At 47.8% G+C, this 25,853-nt stretch overlaps 1 protein-coding gene across 1 annotated transcript in view; it reads right to left on the bottom strand.

The window, feature by feature from the left end:
• The window catches only part of LOC120920161 (extracellular calcium-sensing receptor-like), a 122,665-nt gene that overhangs the window by 49,478 nt on the left and 47,334 nt on the right, over window positions 1-25,853 (bottom strand). The window contains exon 3 of the mRNA XM_040332081.1: window positions 239-463. Coding sequence (XP_040188015.1) covers window positions 239-463 — 225 coding nt within the window. The remainder of the gene's footprint in view (window positions 1-238; window positions 464-25,853) is intronic.

Here is a 25,853-nt window from a genome sequence, read left to right as displayed (position 1 = left end):
ATTCACTGATGGGAGAGGTTATATGGAGTGGAACGGTCTTTGATTGGTTGTGCCAGTGTCCAATCACCTCTGGTGACCATACAACCCATTATGTTATAATTTAAGGCTCTGTGTCCCGTGGTGTACTCCAAGAAAAGGATTTTACAGGCAAGCTGTTATAAAAATCCTATTTTTGCATGTTTAATTATTGAATCCTCATGCATAAATGCTCTTCCCAGTTCAGTAAAGCAAAGCTTACCTGTTTGTGTCCATTCCACATAATCTTGTTTTCATCAATCTGCAGTTTACTGCCTTCTGGAGCACGTCCATCATATTTGCCAACATAGACATACTGATTGCTACCATTGGGATAAAGCCACCAATTAAGAATATCTATGGAAATTGGAATATCTCCATTCTTATCAAAAAATACTTGCTCTCCTGCAGTATTTTTGAAATGTACTTTTTTAACATAATGAAGTAGCTGTAAGAAATTAAATGTGAATATGTTATTTTAATTTACAAAGAGTTGAAGTAGATGCTAATCCATAAAATCCCAAACAAGCATGGAAACGTAAATCCAAAAGTTGTTCCTTTCGTTCATTGACAGACACAGCACTTTAAATCTTGACCTTAGGGTTATATCGCCACTTTCAGGAGAGGACTAGGCAGAACATGTAAAAACAGCAAAACGGCACAGTACAGCCCAGAGGGCGGTCCTACTGGCTATAACTCTTCACACTGCATCCAGCATCTCAGTTTTTTTTCTGCCTAGTGTAGGAGAAGGACCTGGCTCCCGGTGAGGACCATTGGTCCTGATGATTTTTTCATTTTTTTCTGCTGATCCTGTGATCTACTATCAACAGCCAGGCTGTGTGACAGGCTGGATAATATAGATCCTGGTACGCCATCGATCCAGCTCGGCCATCGATCATAAGCAGACCCTAGCTACGTGCTGGGCCGGCCACGACATGCCCCAACATCGAGGGGTGGCCGGTGAGCTATATGCTCCGGGGGACACATATGACCGAGCTACTGCTGTCCGTGTCACAGTGTGCCTTGGCCGACAGTCACCCCGTACCGCTCGGGTGATGGGTCTGTCCATGGAATGTGTCCAGCAATCCCCACAGGACGGGTAAGTATGGTTCCACCTGTCCCGGCAGGATGGAGCAGCTGGGCATTCCTTGGGAGGTCAACTAGGGGGTCTCTCACTCTCCCTTTCTTCTCTCCCTGTCCTTTTCCTTCCTCCCTGAGCTGGGCCTCTGTGTGACTGGCCGGGGTCCTCTGGGGGGGCTCCGAGTCCTGGCAGGGGGCTGCTCTGGGGTTTGGTGGTCCTTCCTTGTTTTCTTGTACATAGGGGGTGTTCTAATGTACTTTGTGTTAAGGCAGCGCGGTTGTGGCCATTTTGGTATAGTTTCAGTCAGGAAGGCCGGCAGCCATTTTCCTGGAGCCCGCGGTCGTTCCTGAGGTGGCCGGTGGACATTTTCTTGTGGTTTCAGTTTTATTTACCTCTAGCACTGGGGCCGTTTGTCTGGAACGGCGCAAATTACACAGAACACCTCGTGACTGACACAGGGGAGGACAGCAGTGCAGCACAGTACCTGGGTCAGGGTGGTGAGCTGTCTGTGACAGCTAGGAGGATAGATTTTTGGCTTACCTTGGCCCCTATCGGGTGTCAGGCGGGTGTGGGTCAGCATGGCATCAGAACCTGGTGCTTCTTCCCCAGACATCCCTGTGGTGGAAAACCGGTTCCCCTGCACCTGCGGTGCCTATGAACGCTTTGTCGGCAGTCCTGGAGTCTTTCGTTGCCAGGGTGGAAGCGGCGTGTGCCCCCTCCCCCACCGTCTTCTGGGGAAAGCTCTGATTCAGACTCGGGTCTTGCTGTGGCACACGGCCCCTGTTTTGACGTTTCAGAGGATGCGGACCAGGACCATTCGGACAGTGAGGATGACTCTGTGTCTAAGTCAGCGCAGAAAAAGGCTGTCAGGAAGGGCATGCCAGTACCCAAAATGGCAGCCATAGAGGTCGACCTGTCGTGGCGTGCACTCCCTGAGTGTTTGGGCGCCAAACAGGCTATTTAGCCTGGCCACTTCCAGGACTCAAGTGCTGTCCGTTCTATAACGTCTAGCGTGCCTACTCCTGTAAACCTGTATCCTGATTTCCGTTCCGTTGATCCGACCCAGCTTGCCTCTGATTCCCCTGCTCTCCGCCTGCACCCGACCCGGCTTGTTCTGACCTCGCTTCTGCCTGCTGCTTCTGCTACCTCGCTGCCAGCCCAACATCGACCCAGCCTGCACCCTGACTTCGCTTCCTGCCTCTGCTTTTGTTCCTGACGTGCCAGATAGTGTTTGACCCGGCTTGCCTACTTCCGCTACCTGCTGACAGCTGCTCCTGGGCCTCACCTGCACCAGTGCCTTCCTGCGACTTCCTCAGCGACTCCAGCCCAGCGACTCATCAGTGATCCTGCCAGGCACTCGTGCAACTTTGCACTCTTGAGCCTCCTGTCCACTATCAGGAGCTCGGAGTCAGAGCTGCAAGGGAGGCCGTCCTCCGCACATCAGGCTCTACCGCCAGGGTTGTGACAAAGGCGTTTGTATGAGCACTTATCACAGCGGTGTGGGATACTATAAAGATGGAGGATATGGCGGGGGCATCAACAGAGGTGTCGGCCCCTGTTGGGTCCCACAAGCCGGCCCACACGACTAAGGTGTTTCCCTACCCATCTTACCAAAACGCATGGTGGTACGGTACCTCTTTGAGGAGAGTTTCCTGAAGAAATGGACATCTCCCCCGATTAAGGTCTCCAGGTTAAATAAGGTAACCACGATTCCGGTGGAGGGGAACCCGGCTTTTAAGGACCCCGCTGATAGGATGGCCGAGGCGGTCGCCCTGTCCATGTTCACGGTGGCGGGGTCAGCATTGGCCACGGCCCTGGTGTCACAGATGCTTACTGAATGGGCTAAATTGTGGCAATGAGAGTTGGAAAAGCAACAGGCTTCCCCGGTCTGCGTGGAACTGGCAGACCAGTTGGTGCATGGCCTTAAGTATGTCTGTGATGCAGCCTTAGACACAGCTCCTTTATTTTCTAGAGCCTCATTATTTGCTGTGGTGCTCCGTCACCTGATTTGGCTTAAATGCTGGTCTGCGGAACAGGCATCTAAGAAAGCTCTGGCAGATTTGCCCTTCCAGGGGGAGAAGCTATTTGGAGCCTCGCTGGATGACATTATTAAGGATGTTACTGGGGGTAAGAGTACGCTGCTCCCACAATCCAGAAAAGGTAAGGAGCCATGCCGTAGGCCAGGACCCTCCTTTTCCGCTCAGAAGCGTTTTTTTGCACAGGTAAGCGTTCCCAGACCGATAAGGTGCCCGTTGAGGGACAGAAGCGTCCCTGGTTTCACAAGCCAAACAAGCTGCGAGCAAATCTACGGCTGCATGAAGGTTTGCCCCCATCTGACTCTCGGGTGGGGGATCGCCTTTGGGAGTTTGCAGCTTGGTGGACCTCCCTCCTTTCCGACTAGTGGGTTTGCGAAGTGATGTTATCATGATACAAGATAGAGTTTCTTTCTTGTCCACCAAACAGGTTTTTCCCCCCAAACCTTCATCTTTTTTCGGCGCGTCGGGACGCCCTGTCTGGGGCAGTGCAAGACCTGCTGAGGCGCGGGGTGATCGTACCTGTGCCGTTGCCAGAAAGGTTTCAGGGATTCTACTCCAATCTGTTTAAAGTCCCAAAGAAGGATGGGTCCGTCCAATCCTGGATCTCAAGGCCCTTAGCTGCTTTGTAAAAGTACAAAGATTCAGGATGGAATCAGTTTGCTCTGTGGTCGCTGCACTCCATCCAGGGGATTTTCTGGCGTCCTTGGACATCAGGGATGCATACTTGCATGTCCCCATATGCGTCAGGCATCAGAGGTTTCTGCGGTTTGCGGTCAGGGACGACCACTACCAATTTGTAGCTTTTCACCAAGGTGCTTGCCCCAATTCTAGCTTTTCTGAGACAGCGAGGAATCGCAATCGTGGGCTACCTGGACGACCTCCTTCTGAGAGCAGCTTCCTCCTCAGAATTAGAGGAGGATGTGGCGATAGCCAGTCAGACTCTTCGGGAGTTTGGTTGGGTATTGAACCTCCAGAAGTCAGTGTTGGTGCCAAATCAACTCCTGGAGTACCTGGGCTTGATTCTGGACTCCTCAGAGGCGAGAGTTTTTCTCCCTTCAGACAAGCTGCAATCTCTTCAGGCTGCAGTGAAGCTGTTGGTGTCCCGCAGGTGGCTGTGCGCTTTTGCATGCGAGTCCTGGGTCTCATGGTGTCCACTTTCGAGGCGGTACCGTATGCTCAATTCCACACTCGAGTCTTGCAAAAGGAGATTCTGTCCAAATGGGACAAGTCTTCGTTGTCTCTGGATTGTCGAATTCGGGTGAGCCACCTAGTCAGGAAATCCCTGGTCTGGTGGCTGAGGTCTCCGGCCCTTCAGTCCGGGAGGTCGTTCCTTCCTCTTCATTGGACAGTGATCACGATGGACGCAAGCCTGACCAGTTGGGGGGAGATTGGGGCGTACAGTCGGCACAGGGTCACTGGATGCAGGAAGAATCCCGCCTGCCAATCAATGTGCTGGAACATGTGCTGGCGGTGCCTCTCCACATGGTCATGGAGGCTGCAGGGATGCCCAGTCAGACAACGCCACGGCGGTGACATATGTCAACCATCAAGGAGGAACGAGGAGCTCGGCTGCAGCATTAAGGGTCACTCACATCCTGCGGTGGGCAGAGCGACGCTTGTCAGCTCTATCGGCCATATACATTCCGGGTGTAGAAAACTGGCAAGCAGCCTACCTAAGTTGTCAGTTGCTAGACCAAGGGGAATGGTCGCTACATCCGGATGTATTTTGACTCCTTTGACCGAGATGGGGCATGCTAGACGTGGATCTCCTGGCTTCTCGACTCAATCGGAAGGTATTGAGGTTTTGAGGTTTGTGGTCAGGTTCAAAGATCCCTGGGTGGACTTGGCAGACGCGTTTGTGGCTCCATGGGGGCATTATCAGCTGATTTATGCCTCCCCCTGCTAAAACTTCTCCCTCGTCTGCTTCGCAGAGTGAAGACTGAGGGGATTCCGGTGATTCTATCCGCCTAGTCCTCTCCTGAAGGTGGCGATATAACCCTAAGGTCAAGATTTAAAGTGCTGTGTCCGTCAATATACCTCAGAGAAAAGGATTTTACGGTGAGTAAAAAAAAAATTATATTTTTCAAACTTGTCAAATCTGCAACTTTGTTCATAACCAAATTCTGGGCTAAAATGTGATCCTCCCCTTCCTCTCCTAACCTATCCTGCTAGTTTTTGTACTATTCTTACCTTTTGAAGCCAGATATACTCACCTAGGAGCCCCCTCTAGGTCTCTCAGTGCTGCCATTTAAATAAATGTGCTAGTTGATAGGTAAGTGAAAATAAAAAACAGCTTCTGAATGAGGAAAGCCAAAGTCAGGTGTGGGGTCAGGTGTGGGGAACCGCTGATCTAGCGCTGCGATGGAGTCAAAAACTTGTGTAGTGTCTTTATTCACTTTTTACACAAATAAAAAGGTTTGGAGTCCTCTCCAAAATACATAACAGACTCTAATGCCGCGTACACACGATTGTTTTTCGGCATGAAAAAAACGAAGTTTTAAAAAAATGTCATTTAAAATGATCGTGTGTGGGCTTCATATAATTTTTCGGGTTCTGAAAAATGACAAAAAAAAAAAAATTTGAATAATGTTTTCAACAATGTCGTTTTTCGGGTTGCAAAAAAATGATCGTGTGTAGGCTAAAACGACGTGAAAAACCCGCGCATGCTCAGAAGCAAGTTATGAGTCGGGAGCGCTCGTTCTGGTAAAACTACCGTTCGTAATGGAGTAAGCACATTCATCACGCTGTAACAGACTGAAAAGCGCAAATCGACTTTTACTAACACTAAATCAGCTAAAGCAGCCCAAAGGGTGGCGCCATCCGCATGGAACTTCCCCTTTGTAGTGCCGCCGTACGTGTTGTACGTCACCGCGCTTTGCTAGAGCATTTTAAAAAAATGACCATGTGTGGGCAACGTTGTTTTAATGATGAAGTTAGAAAAAAACGAAGGGGTGTGGCTTGGCACCGGACCTGAATGGCTGCCTGATTCCCGAGCTCCCGTCCACAGGAGATAAGCACTGCTCTTAGCCGAGCCATCCGCTGCCAGTAAATGGGGAAAGTATCCAAGGGAGCCTCCCCAACCAGGTCCCGCTCTCCCAGAGGCTCCGGAGCGCAAAACGAGCGCGTAATTCCGGACATCTTCCGGACCCAAGTACGCGAGGCCCCGGCTTCAAATCGGGCCTACTCGAGCGCCGCACACTCCTCCAGCCTCAGCCCTGCAGGAAGGAGACGATCCCAGCCCCAAGCCATGACCACCACTACAGATGCCTCACAGCCCCTGTGCATACAGGACCTCCGATCAGTGGCAGAGTATATTAAAGCCACGCTTTTCTCTGCCATCACAGACCTCAGGAGAGATGTGCAGGCCATGTCAGTGCGGCTGGAGGATGTGGAAGAAACAACATCCCGCCATGACACTGCTATCCAGCAATTGCAGGCCTCTTCCCATTCTAATGAAAGGCATTTAAGAGATATCCAAAGACACATGGAAGATTTGGACAACAGGGGGCGTCGCCACAATATTCGCGTACGAGGCATCCCCGAATCCGTCAAACGCGCAAATTACTAAAGCCACTATCGCCATCTTTAATGATCTTCTTGGCAGACCCCCTGAAACACATATTGAGTTTGAACGCTTGCATAGAGCTCTAAAACCTAGAAGCAGAGATACCGATCCCCCTAGGGATGTGATCGGCTGTCTCGTGAACTTTAAATTGAAAGAAGAAATTCTCCGCAGGGCCAGAGACCGTAGCTCCCTGTCATATCTAGGAGCGGAAATTAAACTGTTCCAAGACCTCTCGCCTATTACTCTTCAAAATAGGAGAGACCTACGCCCTCTTCTCGATCTCCTGCGCTCTAAAGGCATTCAGTATCGATGGAAGTTTCCCTTCTGCCTTTCTGCTTCCTTTCAAGGTCGCACAGCAAACCTGCGTCTACCAGAAGATTTGCCCGCTTTCTTTCATACACTGAATCTTCCCCGCATTGACATCCTGGATTGGTACACTACTCTTCGCCCGCCACACATGAGAAGATCGACTTCCACCGATGCTATTCCAGTCCGTGATGACTTCCACTTAGGCCGCCGCAGACACACCTTGCCAAGGGAACCCGACATCTCGGACCACCAGACTGCTGTCCAAAACAGCCCAACAGCTTCCCCAGCTCACAGGAGAGCACGCCGCGAACAACCTGATGAGATGATAGTCTCCCTGCCCTCCTTCACACCTTAAAGACATGCTTTCACAGAGACATCAAAAGATAACTTTTCTTTTCTCTCCCCAGTATCCGTCAGCCCCGGATGTCCATGACTGCTCCACTCTACAGTTCCCAGCATTCTGATCCGGATCTACTGACTGCAACCTCTCTGGTTCCGTAAGTCTTTTACTCCGCCAGGGAGACACCCCAAGTTCTGATAGACCCTCCCGAGAAACTTGGTGGCTCCCCCTGCCCCCCTTCGCAACCCTCTGATCCTTGCCTGCCCCACCCCGTCCTGGCTGGCTTCCAATGCCTCTTATACCGAGAGACTTTCCGCACTCAGGCCCCCTGGTCACTGTCACTAGGCCTGCCTAGATTCGAGATCCAGAGACTGTTATTTTTTCCCTTTTTTTTTTTTTCTCGCTTCTCCATTGCTCTGTATAGCATTGTACAAGGGGGGTGTTACTACACAAAAGTCGAGTTCCCGCCTGCATATGATCACAGACCTAATCCACCTCTCTGGCCTTTACCCCACCCAAACTTAGAATGCTATACCATTGTTAACGTACACCCCTTCTGTGGGTAATAGGTCTAAGGCTGCAATACCTACCCCCTGATTGGCTGCATGCACAGCTCTGATTCTCTTTTGATTGCTTCACCCAGGGGGGGGGGGGGCAAAGGGAAAAGTTATTTCCAGATTAAACTGTATCAGAGGGCAAAATTTCTTTCACTGATTGAAAGGCTTACGCATCGGTCACTCCCGGACAAGGGGTGTTTGACCCTATCAACTCAAACACAATAACTGCCCTCTTATATCTCTTGGAACATTGACCACGTATGGTTTTGTACCACTCCTGGTCCAACCTATGCTGGTATAGCCTAGACAACCTATCTAACGCTATTTTAGATGCTACTTGACCAGGTACAATCACATGGGAAATACTGCTCTCTGATACGGGCTCAGTTATAGTTATACTCATATTTTGTTTGTTTGTTCACGTTAAATGATTTTCTGTTATATCTCAGGGTTATAGGATCCCCTCATCTTAAATTTGGGTATATAACGTTAGATGAAGAGGATCTCATACTATTATTCTAGGTTCTAGGTTCTACCTCACTATCAAATGTTATGTTATGTAAGCTGCTCAACTGTCTATAACTGCTTAACCTGCATGCTGAGTGACATCATATAGTACTTGATTCATGACTCCCTGGAGTCTAGACCCATAGCCATCTTATCTACTACAACACTTATTGGCTCCTCCACATATCCTGCTACATAAATCTCCTGTGGACGAGAGATACTGACTCTTGACCGTTCCATACCGGTTCTTACCACCTCTCCGCGAGACAGGAACATACTTGCTCCTGTCGAACCTTACCGGATACTTTAGTATACTAGGGGAGGTCACATATAACCTCTCCGACTCCGGTAATTTGTCCACTTCGGTGACTTTTATACCCTAGCTTACCTACTTATCCTCCTCCCCCCTCCCCCTTTTTTTCCTTTCTCCTTCTTTCTTCCCTTCTTTTTTTGTTGTTTTTCTTTTTCTCTCTCTCTCATCTTTCTCCATCTCTCCTTCTTTTCCTCCTCTGTCTTCCTTTCCCCCCCCCCTCTCCCTCCTTCACCTTCTCCCTCTCTCCCTTTTACTCCCGCCTTTTCTTTCTCTCCCCCCCTTCTACCTCGCAGTCTCCGCCTCTTCCGCATCCTTTCCAACACAAAGCGATTCCAGACTCCGCCCCTCTCTCATTATTTGTGCTCATAGAAGTGAGGACAACCACCTCACATCGGACCGTCCTCTATTACAAGTATAACTGCACACTTCTCACCATGTCGCACCTAAGCTCCACAAAAAAAACCTCCATGCTTAAAAAAGTATCCCTGAACACAAAGGGCCTCAACATCCCAGAAAAACGTAGCCAAACTCTTGACTTGATGGCCAAAATGAAGGCAAATATAGTGTTCTTGCAAGAAACACACTTTCACACAAACAAAATCCCTAAGCTTACCAACCACCTTTTCCCAACAATATACCATGCTACCAACTCACTCGCTAAAACCAAGGGGGTTTCAATCCTACTTTCCAAAAATTTAGACTGGCAACCCATAGACTCACTTATAGACACAGAGGGCAGATACGTCTTCCTTAAGGGCCGTCTCCAAGGGCGACCTGTTACCTTAGCTAACATCTACAGCCCCAATACTGCTCAAGTAAGCTTCTTCAGATCCATCTCAAGACTGCTCTCAGACTTTCAATCCGGACTGACCATTCTAGGGGGAGATTTTAATGTTGCATTATTCCCAATTTTGGACACCTCCACTGGAACAGCCTCCCTACCATACAGAGCAATTAAACAAATTAAACTACAGATCCAAGATCTTCTTCTACACGACACCTGGCGCGCCTTCCACCCCAACGAAAAAGATTTCACTTTTTTTCTCAGCCCCCCATAACAAATACTCCAGGATCGACTACCTATTCCTATCCCAGAAAGACCTTCCCTTTCTCTCCACTGCCACTATTGAACCAATGACATTATCAGATCACCATCCAATTACAATGACCCTGAGCTTCCCTAATGAACACACTTCCAAAAGTATCTGGCGCCTCGACTCGACCTTACTTACCTCAGAAGAGGTGGTCGAAGACGTTCGTAAGTGCATACATACGTTCTTTCTAGAAAATAACACATCCGACATAGCCCCACTCACCCAGTGGGAGGCCCACAAATGTGTAGTTAGGGGGAAATTCATTTCTCTTAAGGCAGCCCGCCGAAAAGCCCAACAACGTACAATTACAGACATACTCGACAAGATCAAGGCCCTTGAACTCACCCACAAACATTCTCAAGCGCAACAAACTTACCATGAGCTTACCCATAATAGGAAACTCCTGCGTGAAGAGTTGAATCGCAAAACGAGACGCAAATTTGTCCTGCACCAAAAGCTCTTCTACGAATTCGGAAACAAATGCGGAAAATATTTAGCGAAAGCTCTCCAAACCAAAAAAGCACAGGCTACTATCCACACTATCAAAGATTCGCAAGGAAAGGCCTTCATTACGCCGACAGATATAGCAATGCAATTTGAGACCTACTACTCCAATTTATATAATCTGCCTAAACATGCAACAAATCACAAGAGGCTTGAAGCCCGCCACACATTAATCAAATCTTTCCTTGACAAACACTGCCCCAAACTTATAAACAGTGATGATGCACACAAATTAGAGCACCCCATTTCAGAAGAAGAACTAAAACTAGCAATCAAATTGCTTAAAAATGGTAAAAGCCCAGGCCCTGATGGGCTTACAGCTACCTATTACAAGGCCTTCACGGATGTTCTATCCCTGCATATTATTAACCACTTGACCACTGGGCACGAAAACCCCCTTAATCACCAGACCAATTTTCAGCTTTCGGTGCTCTCACAATTTGAATGACAATTACTCAGTCATACAACATTGTACCCATCTGAAATTTTTGTCCTTTTTTTCCCACAAATAGAGCTTTCTTTTGGTGGTATTTGATCACCTCTGCGGTTTTTATTTTTTGCGCTATAAAAGAAAAAAGACTGAAAATTCTGTAAAAAAAAAAAAAAAAATCTAGTTTCTGTCATATTAGCAGGTTATTTCTCACACACAGCATATGCATACTACAAATTACACCCCAAAACACATTCTGCTATTCCTCCCGAGTATAGCGATACCACATGTGTGCGACTTTTACACAGCGTGGCCACATAGATTAGCCCAACATGCAGGGAGCACCATCAGGCGTTCTGGAGCACCCAGGCCAATTCTGACATTTCTCTCCTACATGTAAAAATCATCATTTATTTGCTAAAAAAATTACATAGAAACCCAAAACATTATATATGCTTTTTTTTCAAAGACCCTAGAGAATACAATGGCGGTTGTTGCAACTTTTTATCTTGCACGGTATTTTCGCAGCAATTTTTTGAACGCGTGTTTTTAAAAAAAAAACAGTTTTGTGCTTAAAAAAAAAAAAAAACAGTAAAGTTAGCCCAATGTTTTTGCATAATATGAAAGATGAAGTTACGCCGAGTAAATAGATACCCAACATGTCACCCTTCAAAATTGCACACGCTCGTGAAATTGCGCCAAACGTTGCTACTTAAAAATCCCCATAGGCGACGTATTGCAAGGTATTGGAGTATTGAGGGTATTGCGGAGTATTGGGGGGGTATTGCAGAGTATGGGGGGGGGTATTGCAGAGTATGGGGGGGGGTATTGCAGAGTATGGGGGGGGGGTATTGCAGAGTATGGGGGGGTATTGCAGAGTATGGGGGGGGTATTGCAGAGTATGGGGGGGGGGGTATTGCAGAGTATGGGGGGGGGTATTGCAGAGTATGGGGGGGGGGGTATTGCAGAGTATGGGGGGGGGGTATTGCAGAGTATGGGGGGGGTATTGCAGAGTATGGGTGGGTATTGCAGAGTATGGGTGGGTATTGCAGAGTATGGGGGGGGGTATTGCAGAGTATGGGGGGGGGTATTGCAGAGTATGGGGGGGTGGGTATTGCAGAGTATGGGGGGGTGGGTATTGCAGAGTATGGGGAGGTGGGTATTGCAGAGTATGGGGAGGTGGGTATTGCAGAGTATGGGGTGGGGTATTGCAGAGTATTGCACTCATTATTTTTATTTTGCAGAGTATTGCGCAGGGATGGCTGGATCTGTGACTGCAATTGTCACAGATCCAGCCCACAGTGCGGCGGCTGCTGCTGCCGCCCGATCCCCTCCCCCCCTCCCTCTCCTCTCACACTGTACAGAGAGGAGAGGGAGGGAGGGAGGGAGGAACCGGCGTCATTACATGACGCCGGTTTGACGCCGGTTTGTTTACAAGTGATCGCGCCGTCATTGGACGGCGCGATCACGTGGTAAGGAGCCGCTTCCATTGGCTCCTTACCGCGATCCGTGTTGCTGCGGGTCCCGTGGACCCGCCGAGCGCCGGTGATCGCGTGTGAGCGCCCGCTCGGGCGCGCAATTGTGACTCTCTGGGAGGACGTATATTGACGCCCTCCTAGAGTTAGGTAACCGCCTTGTAGCCGTATTTCGGCTATAGGGCGGTTACCAAGTAGTTAAGACTTTCAATTCCCTAACATCCCCCACCCTCCCCTTTAATAGACTGCTAGAAGCTCATATCACCATAATTCCGAAAGAAGAGAAGGATCCCACATCAGTTAGTAACTATAGGCCGATATCCTTATTAAATGTAGATATCAAGTTGTATGCCAAGATTTTAGCCTCGCGTTTAGCACCCTTCCTACCATCCCTGATAGGGAAAGACCAAGTTGGATTTATCCCTGGCAGAGAAGCCAGGGATAACACAATCAAGGCTCTAAATATACATCACTGGATTACAACACATAAACAAGAGGGATTTTTTCTGTCATTGGACGCAGAGAAGGCGTTCGACAGGCTGGCATGGGATTATCTGGAAGCAGTCTTGAAGCATGTTGGCCTTCCAGACCAAATGCTCAATGCGATTATGTCCCTATATACTGCACCAACTGCCAGAGTCCCTGTAAATGGCCACCTGTCGAGCGCCTTCACTATTAGCAACGGGACAAGACAGGGATGCCCACTTTCCCCAATTTTATTCGTCCTAACCCTTGAGCCTTTTCTCCAAGGTCTCAGAGCTGATGACAATGTCAAAGGCTTCCACATCGCAGATCGAACCTATAAAATGGCAGCTTTCGCCGATGACATACTGCTATTCCTGAAAGATCCCCACACATCAATTCCAAATCTCCTTAAAGAACTGAAGCTATTCCATGTCATCTCCAACTTTAAGATACATTTTGATAAATCCCAAGCCCTGAATATCTCCCTCTCACAGGAAGCGGTACTACAATGCAAAAACAACTTATCCTTTAAATGGAACCACGATCAAATTAAATATCTAGGGATATATCTAACAGCTAGACTTTCAGACTTATTCTCCAAAAATCATACCTCTCGTGCCCCTACTAGTGGTAGAGGATCGGGTGCAAGGGGAGTCCGCCTGATCCGGGGAGTTCTTTCCATCGGGCAGCCGCCCGATATTGCCATCTCAGGCTCAAGTAGTGGTGGACTACATGGGGCACAGCAGTGCCACTGAGTCGTCGGTTCCGACTCCCAGTAGTACCACCATTACACCAGTGCCTGTAGTACCCCCCCCCCCCAGCCCCCAAGAGTCCAGCATCTTACTGTTTGACAGCGACAGTGAGAGGGATCTCTTGGGGGAGGCCATGCATCAGGCAGACCTCCAGCTCTGTCCTGATGGTCAGGACCTTTTTGAAGGGATGGATGAGGAGGATGGGATACCTGCTGGCAGTATCCCAGAGACATCCCTTCAAACTGGTGCTGCTGTTTTGGTGCAGGAAACAGCAGCACCTAGTCAGACCCAGGCGTGGGTGAGGGGACAGCGGAGCCAGGCTAGAGGCTCCATGTCAGTTGGTTCCCTCAGACCAACACATCTCAGCCCTTGGTCTGACATCTCTGGGGGCGAAGAGGGTGACCCATCATGGTTGCCATCTGACGCGTCGGCTCACTGCGTCAGTGACGACGGGGAAGGTAGGCACCCTGGGGAAACGGTGCGCCAGGTCACCACCAGGGAGACCATCGTCAGGGTCTCAGCTGGTGATGGCAGCAGGAGGTGTCAGGAGCAGCAGCAGCAGCAGCAGGCAGCTCCACCTGTGCGCACCGAGTCCCAGCAGGTGCAAGTCAGCGTCACCCCATCTGACAGGAGGGCGGCGCTGAAGTCACCTGTCTGGAACTACTTCACCCTGGTGGCAGACAACCCTACCGTGGCCGTCTGCCGGATCTGTAAAGTGAGGGTGAAGAGAGGGAAGTGTTTGGCTCGGGTGGGTACCACAGCCCTGAACCAGCACCTGAGGATAAACCACTGGGGGGTGTTTGACGAGATGAAGCGTGGTGGTGGTAGCAGCGCCACCACCACAAGTGAGCAGGGTACAGCAGCCCCTGCCACAGCTTCATCTCTTTCCAGCAGGTCATGCCCCCCCGCTCCCTCTAGTAGAGGTACTGGTACCGGCAGCCAGACCTCTACTTTGACAGCACCCTCCGCGTCTGTGTCCCGCACTGCCGTCCGGCGCCAGGCGTCGATTTCAGACGCCTTTGACCGCACCACTCCCTTCCCCCCTGGAGACCGACGTGTGCGTTCCCTCAATGGGCTCCTGGCAAGGGTTATTGCCCAACATCTGCTGCCCTTCAACATAGTTGACAGCAACCCCTTCAGGCAGATGTTGGAGCAGGCCCAACCCCAATGGCGTGTCCCCAGCCGCCATTTCTTTGCCAGGACTGGTGTCCCTGCCCTACACCAGCACATTGTGCAGAATGTAACCCTGTCGCTGGATCACGCTGTCAGCGACAGGGTTCATCTGACAATGGATGGCTGGACCAGCAGGCATGGGCAGGGGCGCTACATCAGCTTCACGGCCCATTGGGTTTCCCTCCGAGGCGTCGGTGAGAGATCGGCGGCAACCGATCTTGTGGTGCCGCCCCGGGGTGTCCAGGGGAGAACTGCTGGTCTCCCTCAAGCCACTGTCTCCGCAGCTGCTGAGCCTCCCAGCAAGCGCCCCCGTAGCTACTCAAGTGTGGGGCACGTGCGCTGTCAGGCCGTGCTCCAGCTTGTTAGTTTAGGGGACCGGAGACACACTGGACAAGAAGTGCTGAAAGCACTTCAGGCTCAGGTCCAGAAGTGGCTGACACCCCGAAGGCTCCAGGCAGGTATGGTTGTCTGCGATAACGGCAGCAACCTACTCGCCGCCCTCAGTGCTGGCAGTCTGACCCACGTGCCCTGTCTGGCACATGTCCTCAACCTGGTGGTGCAGAAGTTCCTGCGCACTTATCCCGGGTTGAGTGACATTGTGCCAAAGGCGCGTAGGATTGCCAGCCACTTCAGGCGCTCCCCAACCGCTACCGCGTCCCTGTCCGAGTTGCAGCGGATCAACAGGCTGCCCCTTCACAGGCTGATTGTGGACAGTGTGACGCGGTGGAACTCCACCCTCCACATGCTGAAGAGGTTGTGGGAGCAGCGAAGGGCGGTGAAGGAGTACCTGATGGACCTAGGCACTGAGAGGGCTTCACTACAACTCCCTTTCATCGCCTGTGCGGAGTGGGGGCAGATACAGCAGGTCTGCCAAGTGTTGTCCTCCTTCGAGCAGGCGACCAAGATGGTCAGCAGTGAGCATGTCGGCCTCAATAACATGCTGCCAATAGTGTTCATGCTGGAGAGGACACTAGATCGCCTGCTCGAAGCTGGGGAGAGTGCCTTGGTGGAGCAGGAGGAGTCAGCAATGCTCCACCGAGACCAGGGCCATGACGAGGAGGAGGAGGAGGATGATGATGATGAGGAGGTGGTTGCTGGTGTCGTCCCGGAGTCAGGGCCTGGTCAGGAGGGAGAGCCGGTGTTGGGGGCACCGATAGTCCGGGGGTTGGGCATCTCTGAGCGTGACCAGGAGCGCCACAGGGATGAAGAGTCGGACCTCATTGACCTGGGCAGCAGTGAGGAGTCACAGCGGGCTGTGCTCTTCCCCATGGCTGCCCACATGCTGAGATGCCTCAGGAGGGACCCCCGGGTTAAGACCATCAAGGCGAGGGATGATTTCTGGATGGCCACCCTTTTGGATCCCAGGTGCAAGGGGAAACTGGAGCAGTTCATCCCAGCCAGCCGGAGGCAGCACCGGATGGAGGAACTGCAGGCAGGCATTGTCAGCCGGTTGGAGCAGGCAACTCCCCGGCCTCCAGTTGTCCCCCCTCATCTCACCCAGCAGGTGGCTGCACCCAGCAGCAGCCGAGCAGGGGACCTAATGGATGAGATGAGGATGTTCTTCCAAACCGAGCAACCCAGTACCAGCACCAGCAGCAGCAGTCACCACCAGCGGCTGGCCCACATGGTGGCAGACTACATGGCGTCCGTCGGTGCTTCTGACAGTATGAGCACCGACGACCCCATGGATTACTGGGTTGCCAGATTGGACACCTGCCGCGAGTTCGCTCAGTATGCGCTGGAGTTATTGTCTTGCCCCCCCTCCAGCGTACTATCTGAGCGGACATTCAGCGCGGCAGGTGGGGTGGTCACGGACAAGAGGACCCGTCTGTCCACAGACTCCGTGGACAGACTCACATTCATAAAGATGAATGAGTCCTGGATCGGCGGTGACTTTCTGGCACCCGTCGTCGGTTCAGGGCGCTGAAGGGTCCCTTGTCATGCATTCCCTGATGGAGCCCCGGACCTGATGTATTTACAGTGCTGAATATAACTATTTTAACACCTGAGAAAATCAATGTTAATATTTGGTACAGTAGGCTTTCTTTGCAATTACAGCGGTCAAACCTTTCTTGTAGTTTTACACCAGCTTTGCACACACTGGAGGAGGGATTTTGGCCCACTCCTCCACACAGATCTTCTCTACATCAGTCAGGTTTCTGGGCTCTCGCTGAGAAACACGGAGTTTGAGCTCCCTCCAAAGATTCTCTATTGGGTTTAGGTCTGGAGACTGGCTAGGCCACGCCAGAACCTTGATATGCTCCTTACAGAGCCACCCCTTGGTTATCCTGGCTGTGTGCTTTGGGTCATTGTCATGTTGGAAGAACCAGCCTCGACCCATCTTCAAAGCTCTAACTCAGGGAAGGAGGTTGTTGCCCAAAATCTCGCAATACATGGCCCCGGTCATCCTCTCCTTAATACAGTGCAGTCACCCTGTCCCATGTGCAGAAAAACACCCCCAAAGCATGATGCTACCACCCCCATGCTTCACAGTAGGGATGGCGTTCTTGGCATGGTACTCATCATTATTCTTCCTCCGAACACGGTTAGTGAAATTATGACCAAAAAGTTATATTATGGTCTCATCTGACCACATGACTTTCTCCCATGACTCCTCTGGATCAGTCAAGACAACTATGTCAAAAGTTATTTCCCACTCTATATACTCCTATTACCACTGCTGTTCATCATGGCACCTCCTGCCCAAGTGATATGACTCTGTATCAACTACTACTACTAATACTACTACTGCTGCTGCTGCTGCTGCTCAGTCAAGACACCTATGTCAGCAGTTATTTCCCACTCTATATACTCCTATTACCACTGCTGTTATTCATGGCACCTCCTGCCCATGTGATATGACTCTGTATCAACTACTACTACTAATACTACTACTGCTGCTGCTGCTGCTCAGTCAGGACACCTATGTCAGCAGTTATTTCCCACTCTATATACTCCTATTACCACTGCTGTTCATCATGGCACCTCCTGCCCAAGTGATATGACTCTGTATTGTCAATGTCTACTACTACTACTACTACTGCTGCTGCTCAATCAAGACACCTATGTCACTAGTTATTTGCCACTCTATACTACTATTACCACTACTGATGCTGCTGCTGCTGCTGTTCATCATGGCACCTCTTGCCCGAGTGATTTGACACTGTATTGTCAATGTCTACTACTACTATTGCTGCTCAGTCAAGACACCCATGTCACAATTTTTTGGTACACTATTGACTACTATGGCCACTACTGATGCTGTAAAGTCTTCCCCAAGTGTTTTGATGCTATCTAGTACTATTACCACTACTGCTTGTAAATCCTGCCTGTGTGATACTTAGTGGGAATGCTTTAATAAGCATTCCCAGTATGGATACCCGTAAATGTATTAATCTTAATTAGTGTGAATGCTTTAATAAGCATTCCCAGTATTGATATCCGTAAATTTATTATTCTTATTATTCCTTACGTTTTTTGGCTCTGCGTAACTTCGGCATACTTTCAGCTATTGACACCATTCAACTGTAAAAATGTTCGTCTCATTCAGCTAACGATGGGACTTCAAGTTTTTTTTGGACTATTTATACTTTTATAAATTTTATGCTTTTAGACCCTTTTTTTTAACATTGAAGTCAATGAGAACATCCTTTTTCCCTTTGAAATCACATGCCCTGCCAAAAGTTTCAGCTCCTTTCACTTATAGACACCAAACAAACTTTAAAGCAGTCACAAAATATTCAGCTATCCGGCTATGACTTTTCAGATCGATATCTTTTACAATTTTTGGTGAAAACGCAATTTACGTTTGGCGAATTTTTTAAGAAAATGCAATCGGTTATAATGTAATCCTATGGAGGGGATTTAGAGTGTGTCATGTGACCTTAACATTGGAGATCTTTGTAAAAAAAAATATCTTTAAAAAAAGGGGAAACAAATTGCTCTCACGCCCACAAGATCTACTTTTCATACGCAATTTATATATCAAAACGTAGCTATGCTTGTCTGGTTTCAGGCAATGTGATCAGTTTTGCGATACGTATTTTAGTTTTAGTTCTTGGAGCTTCTAAAGGACAACAGCCTGAAATTATCTCTCATAGACTCTCATGTTAAATTATCTAAAAAATGTTGCTGCAAAACACACAAAGACGCTCTTTTCTAAATCGCAGACATGGCCACATTTTTAAGTTTATCAACATAAATTTCATATCGATGCGTTCACAAGGGCCGTGTCTTTCAAACAGTGTAGTCGTTGTATCGATCGCATGTACGGTTGAGGATTTATTAAGCTTTGTTTGGAGGCTTAAATCATGTATTTGATCTGTGAATTAAAAGCGTTTGTAATGTTATTTCTTTCCATAAATAGCTTTCCTTACCTCAGTGCAATATTCCTCCTCACTGACCTGGGGGGAGGGGAAACCTCTTGAGGGGGGAGTGGCAACCAGGAAGTCAGCATACTCTATACTTTGCAGATAGAGAAAGAAGCTGTGTGTCCTAAAGATAGTGTAGTGGTTATGGTGAATGTCTTTGGCAAGGGGCTCAGCAATTAAGCTAATCAGCATTCCCACTCACATTTTCCTCAGGAAATGCATTGTCTAGTTACATTATATTTTAATACTACTGCTGCTGCCTCCATGCTGAGCTTCATGACCTCTCTGGCACAGCGGATCCACCAACAGCCTCCGCTACAAGCTACCAGACCGGATCTAAACAGCAAGTGTAACTAAAACAATGAACCTTATGTTAAACCCTGGTTTGCGGCCTTTATACTGCAACCATTAGGCTGTCTGCAAGAGAAAATCTGCATTCTCTCTCTCTTTCTTGCTCTCTCTCTCTCTCTCTCTCTCTCTCTCTCTCTCTCTCTCTCTCTCTCTGTATATATGTATATATTGTTGCTTTTGTTATGTTCATTTTTCAACAGTTTATTTTGTGTTCGTCGTGTCTGTGTCCGTGTGCTTTAGTTTGTCCTAGGTTTGTGTTAAATAAAATAATAGTATAAAATGTTTTTGCTTATTATGAAGTTAGATGTGTTGATGTTGATTTGTTCGATGTGAAGTTAGATGTGTTGAAAAACCTACAAATCTATCTCAAAAAGAAATGAAACATTTCCAAAAAATAAGATTTTTTAATAAAGAAATAAATTCAGACATAACTGAGATTGAGCTTCTGAAGCCTTTCCATCTCAGCAATATTTTCTGATTGCTGCTGCTCTAGCAGTGTATTTTGCTGGATCAGGTAGCGGATTTGGCGGTGATTTCCCTGGATCCTCTTGTGTGTCTTTTTTATGAGCGCGTTCTGCCTCATCATCTTTCTTGCTACTGTTAGGATATAATAAAAAAACATTTGGATTTCAAAGAACGTTACCAAATAAATAAAATATTTTTTTTGCTTATTAATCAATCATTATCATGTCTATACACTTGTTATGTGTCTAACACATACCGGGAGTGCAGAATTATTAGGCAAATGAGTATTTGGACCACATCATCCTCTTTATGCATGTTGTCTTACTCCAAGCTGTATAGGCTCGAAAGCCTACTACCGATTAGGCATATTAGGTAATGTACATCTCTGTAATGAGAAGGTGTGTGGTCTAATGACATCAACACTCTATATCAGGTGTGCATAATTATTAGTCAATTTCCTTTCCTTTGGCAAAATGGGCCAAAAGAAGGACTTGACAGAATCTGAAAAGTCCAAAATACAGAGATATCTAGCAGAGGGATGCAGCACTCTTAAAATTGCAAAGCTTCTGAAGCGTGATCATCGAACAATCAAGCGTTTCTTTCAAAATAGTCAACAGGGTCAAAAGAAGCGTGTGGAAAAACAAAGGCGCAAAATAACTGCCCATGAACTGAGAAAAGTCAAGCGTGCAGCTGCCAAGATGCCACTTGCCACCAGTTTGGCCATATTTAAGAGCTGCAACATCACTGTGGTGCCCAAAAGCACAAGGTGTGCAATACTCAGAGACATGGCCAAGGTAAGAAAGGCTGAAAGACGACGACCACTGCACAAGACACACAAGCTGAAACGTCAAGACTGTGCCAAGAAATATCTCAAGAATGATTTTTCTAAGGTTTTATGGACTGCTGAAATGACAGTGAGTCTTGATGGGCCAGATGGATGGGCCCGTGGCTGGATTGGTAAAGGGCAGAGAGCTCCAGTCCGACTCAGACGCCAGCAAGGTGGTGGCGGAGTACTGGTTTGGGCTGGTATCATCAAAGATGAGCTTGTGGGGCCTTTTCGGATTGAGGATGGAGTCAAGCTCAACTCCCAGTCCTACTGCCAGTTTCTGGAAGACACCTTCTTCGAGCAGTGGTACAGGAAGAAGTCTGCATCCTTCAAGAAAAACATGATTTTCATGCAGGACAATGCTCCATCACACGCGTGGCTGGCAATTAAGGGTATAAAAGATGAAAAACTAATGACATGGCCTCCTTGTTCACCTGATCTGAACCCCATTTAGAACCTGTGGTCCATCATCAAATGTGAGATTTGCAAGGATGGAAAACAGTACACCTCTCTGAACAGTGTCTGTGAGGCTGCGGTTGCTTCTGTACGCAATGTTGATGGTGAACAGATCAAAACACTGACAGAATCCATGGATGTCAGGCTTTTGAGTGTCCTTGCAAAGAAAGGTGGCTATATTGGTCACTGATTTGTTTTTGTTTTTGAATGTCAGAAATGTGTATTTGTGAATGTTGAGATGTTATATTGGTTTCACTGTTAAAAATAAATCATTGAAATGGGTATATATTTATTTTTTTGTTAAGTTGCCTAATAATTCTGCACAGTAATAGTAGTCACCTGCACACACAGATATCCCCCTAAAATAGCTAACACTAAAAACAAACTAAAAACTACTTCCAAAAATATTCAGCTTTGATATTAATGAGTTTTTGGGGTTCATTGAGAACATGGTTGTTGTTCAATAATAAAATGAATCCTCAAAAATACAACTTGCCTAATAATTCTGCACTACCTGTATACTTCTATCATAAATACCATATTATGGTTCTGCAATCTGACGGGTGCGCTTTATATGTTGTCCATTTTTATATCTATATTTTATTGTTGAAATGTTATTAATCATTGTGCACATATTTACCTTCCTGAGCGAGGGTCACAGGGACGCTGTCTTCCTCCTGCTCGTCTCCTTGAGAAGTTGGGGTGGGGGGGGGGGAGCTCCTCAGCTTGCACCTCAACAGGAGCTGGGGTTGGTGAGTGGGAGGGCCCTGGCTGCTCCTCCTCATCCATCTCCTCCTCTGCCGCATCCTCCTCTGCCGCATCCTCCTCCTCCTCCTCATCGGCCTGGCGCCTTCTGCGCTTGGCGCGCACAACTGGTAGCGGAGCTCCTATAATAACACAATGTTCATATATTATAAAAATGTTTTCTAATGACGTATGCAAATTCTGTGTACTCTGCTGTATTGTATATGAATACAAATTGATTTATATAGACAGTTAACCAATGGGACAATGTTATATTAAAGGGTCTTGTGGGCACTACAGGGGACTGAGCGTGAGCTGGGCTGCCACCATGGTAAAATGAGCTGTTTTTGTCTCCTTTGTTTTGTTCAGACGATCTCATGTTAAAAAAAGGGCCTGATGGAGTACACGGGATTACTATAACAACCCCACGCCTAACACAGGAATTTAGTGGGAATCTATATATATAAAACTCAACGTGTGTGTGTATGTATGTATGTATGTTCCAGCATCACGTCCAAACGGCTAAAGATATTTACATGAAACTTGGCACACAGGTTACTTATATGTCAGCCACAAACATAGGATAGGTGGTTTAACCCTTACCCACCCCCATTTGCCATGGTCGGGGTTTTTCTTTAAAGTCCCATTCAACTCTATGGGAAATACATGTTACTTTATAACAGCTGTAGATATTTCGATAACACTTGGTCACATGTTACCTATACGTCCACTTAAAGTATAGGATCGTTAATTTATCCCTTAACTACCCACATTGGTGAGGGTCGGGGTTTTTGTTTAAAGTCCCATGCAAAGCAATGGGAAAAGTATGTTCCCACATAACTTCTGTGTTCCTGTCTGCTGTCCCATGTCTTTTTTCAACAGTACTATGAATACCTTGGCTGGTGGTGATATATGTTACCACAACATGGCGTCTTGGTTAACAACATCTGACCTTACATGAATTACATATGACCTTACATAACTGTCACCAAAGGAGCTGCGGTTGCTCAACGCGATTGCCACTGCGCTGACAAGCGATTCACCTCTGCAGTTGGGGTACGGATCCCGCTCTCGGCTACATGTGAATTGAGTTTGGTGGTCTCAGCCCGGCCCCCGGTGGGTGTGCTATGCTAGGTAAGCCTGCGCTTAGTACGCCCACCTCCCTCCCACAAAAACCACCACACTTACACACGCACTCGCAATTGGGTTAACATGCACGCACTCTGACCATGCGGTCTCTATAAAGAGAGGCGAAGGACTAACGGGGCTGGTTGAGCGGGCAAATCCTCTCACTCCCTTATAGGGAGTCCCTCTGCCCCTTTGTGCTTCGTAGCGGAGCAGGTAGGACGGTCTGTGTGGGAGGACCCCCTCACACCCGCCATTGCCCCCCGGGGCATGGAGAAAGGTGGCAGATTACCTCTGGGGGAGGCCTGCCTACTCCCAACTCCTGCAGTCCGGCTCCTCTCTCGAGTACACGCACAAAATACAGTTTAGAAAAAAAAAACATAACTGTGACCAATAACTTACCTGGATGATATTGATCCCGGATACGCCTGACCCGGTTCATCTGGCGCCTCTTCAGGTCGGACCATTTCTTGAGGATCGCCGTTTTGGGCGCGTAGTCCCTCAATTAGGGAGCTGACAACAGCCTTTTTTTCGTGCTGCCTCCGCAGCTGATCATACCCTGTTTCCAGGAACTTCTGCAAGATGAAGAACAAAGTATATTGTAATACTTTTGTTTAAAGCCTTATGGATATATGACGTAAATGTATGGTATTCAACAATTGGAAGCATTCTCGCCTTATTAATCAATGACAGGGGTAACATGACAGATTTTATATCCTGCCATTTCGGTCGCCACCTTTTTTGCATAAATATAGCAGCCATTATCATTTGCATAATTATGTATATATGATTAACAACACAGGATACACGTATAGGGGAGATATGCGTTGCTATTCATCTGACCGCTATAATTATTTTTGGACACTGATAATGGGCCTGTACAATAGATTATTTTTTTTCATCCCTATCTTTTATATAGGAACAATAATATGTTTGTTTCTTTTGACTTTTTGATGAATTAATTTTGAATAAGTAATGGAGTTGATGTTATTTAACAACTACAACTACCAGCATGCTCTGATACACCATGTAGCTCACCGTCACCAGCTGTACAACAATTATACTTTAACTCCCAGCATGCCTGGACAGTTAATGGCTGTCCGGTAATAACGGGGAGGCATGGGGTTCACAGTAGTTTCCCGCTGAGGGTTTGAGCTGCAGCGCCAAATTTGCTTCAGCTAGAAGCACACTGTAAGCCACAGCCCATGTGAATGTACCCTGTACATTCACATTGGGGGAGAGGGGGGGGGTAATTGCAGCCAGTTGCATGCAGGGAGTTGTAGTTTTGCAACAGCTGGAGGCAGAATTATTTCACATTGGTCACTTTCCTCACTCTCCCATCTTCCTTTTCCCCACTTTCTTTTAGTATTTTTCCCCGTGTTCTGTTTTGTTTGTCACTCTTTTTGTTTTGGTGCTTGCACTTTATGTGTGGCGAGTAGGGTGCTGGTCCTCGGGCCGGTCTCTGAAAGTCTTGGGAGTTGGTAGACTCGGCCTTCTGGTTAGGTTCACCGGCTCTCATGGGGTCTCCCTTCGGGGGAGCCTCACCGAGGAGGGTTCTGTTTCGGCAGTCCCTCCGAGGATGTTGGGTCCTTGTGGCTTCGGCTGCTTGGACCGAGATGGGTCCATATGGCTTCGGCTGTATGGACCACAGTAACTCTTTTCCCTGTCAGGAGCCCAACGCCCCGGGGGATCAGAGACGGGACCTTTTCGGAGGACCACTGACGTATGCACCCGTCGCAGTTTTTTGTGATGTCACTCTTTAGGTGTGTGCACATTTTTCCCTGCACCGGGTGGAGTTTTTGGGTTGTGTTTTGCACGCCACAGGCTTTTCAACAGAGAAAAAATCAGCTGGAGGCAGAATGGTTGCAAAACACTACGGGTTTGTTACCTAACTCAGGGTTTCAAGACCAGTCCACCTCCAGCTGTTGCAAAACTACTACTCCCATCAGCCACGGTCTGTCAGTGCATGCTAAGAATTTTACTTTTGCTGCATCTAGAGTGCCACAGTTTAGAGACCCGTGCATAAAGGCCTGAAAAATGTGGGCCTGCAGAACTTACAATACTAGAAGTGCCAGCATTCCCAGGCATGCTGGAAGTTGTAGTTCTGCAACATCTAAAGGGCAATATGTATTCGAACGTCCTTGGGCCTTGAGGACCCTGAAGTCAGGACGTTCGCATACGTCCTATGTCCAAAAACATGTTAAATTCATTATGCTAAATAACAAGGAAAAGTGCCTAAATACACATTTACCACCAGGGTGTCTGCAGCTGTCCAGGCATGCTGGGAGTTGTAGTTTTGTAAAAGCAGGAGACACATTGTTTGTAAAATACTAATATCTGATCATATATACTAACTTTTAAACTAGACTAAAATGCAGTTAAAGATAATGAAATAACAGTGGTCAAAATACTTACACAAATCAGCATCTTTTCCTCAGATAGAGTGAAATTACTTCCAACCATTCTGCTCTGCGATTGCGATGCGATCATAAAGTTGGAAACTGGCAAGGGTCCAGGAAATGGTCGCGTGTTGGGCGCGTGTTGTTCGCGCGATTGCGCATGCGCGATCGAAAAATCGCAATCGCAATATTTTTTGGCTAAAATATCACAAATGTTCGATTTCAGAGTGCTCCTACAGCAGTTTTCGAAATATCTGCAAACAATTTCGCATTCGCGTTTTGTGAAATTGCGCTAAAATATCTCGAATATTCGATTTCAGAATGAGCCAATCAGAGCGCTCCTACAGCATTTGGGGAAATTCCGCAATAATCATCGCATTCGCAATATTGCGAAATTTCGATAAAATATAACGAATATTCTGAGCCAGAGTGCTCCTACAGCATTTGTCGAAATTGCGCAATAAATATCGCATTCGCATTTTGCGAAATTTCGATAAAATA

This window comes from Rana temporaria, chromosome 13 (assembly GCF_905171775.1).
Source record: "Rana temporaria chromosome 13, aRanTem1.1, whole genome shotgun sequence".
Classification (NCBI taxonomy): domain Eukaryota; kingdom Metazoa; phylum Chordata; class Amphibia; order Anura; family Ranidae; genus Rana; species Rana temporaria.
Note: the sequence above shows the minus strand (reverse complement) of the source record. Positions and strands in the feature narration are given on the sequence as shown.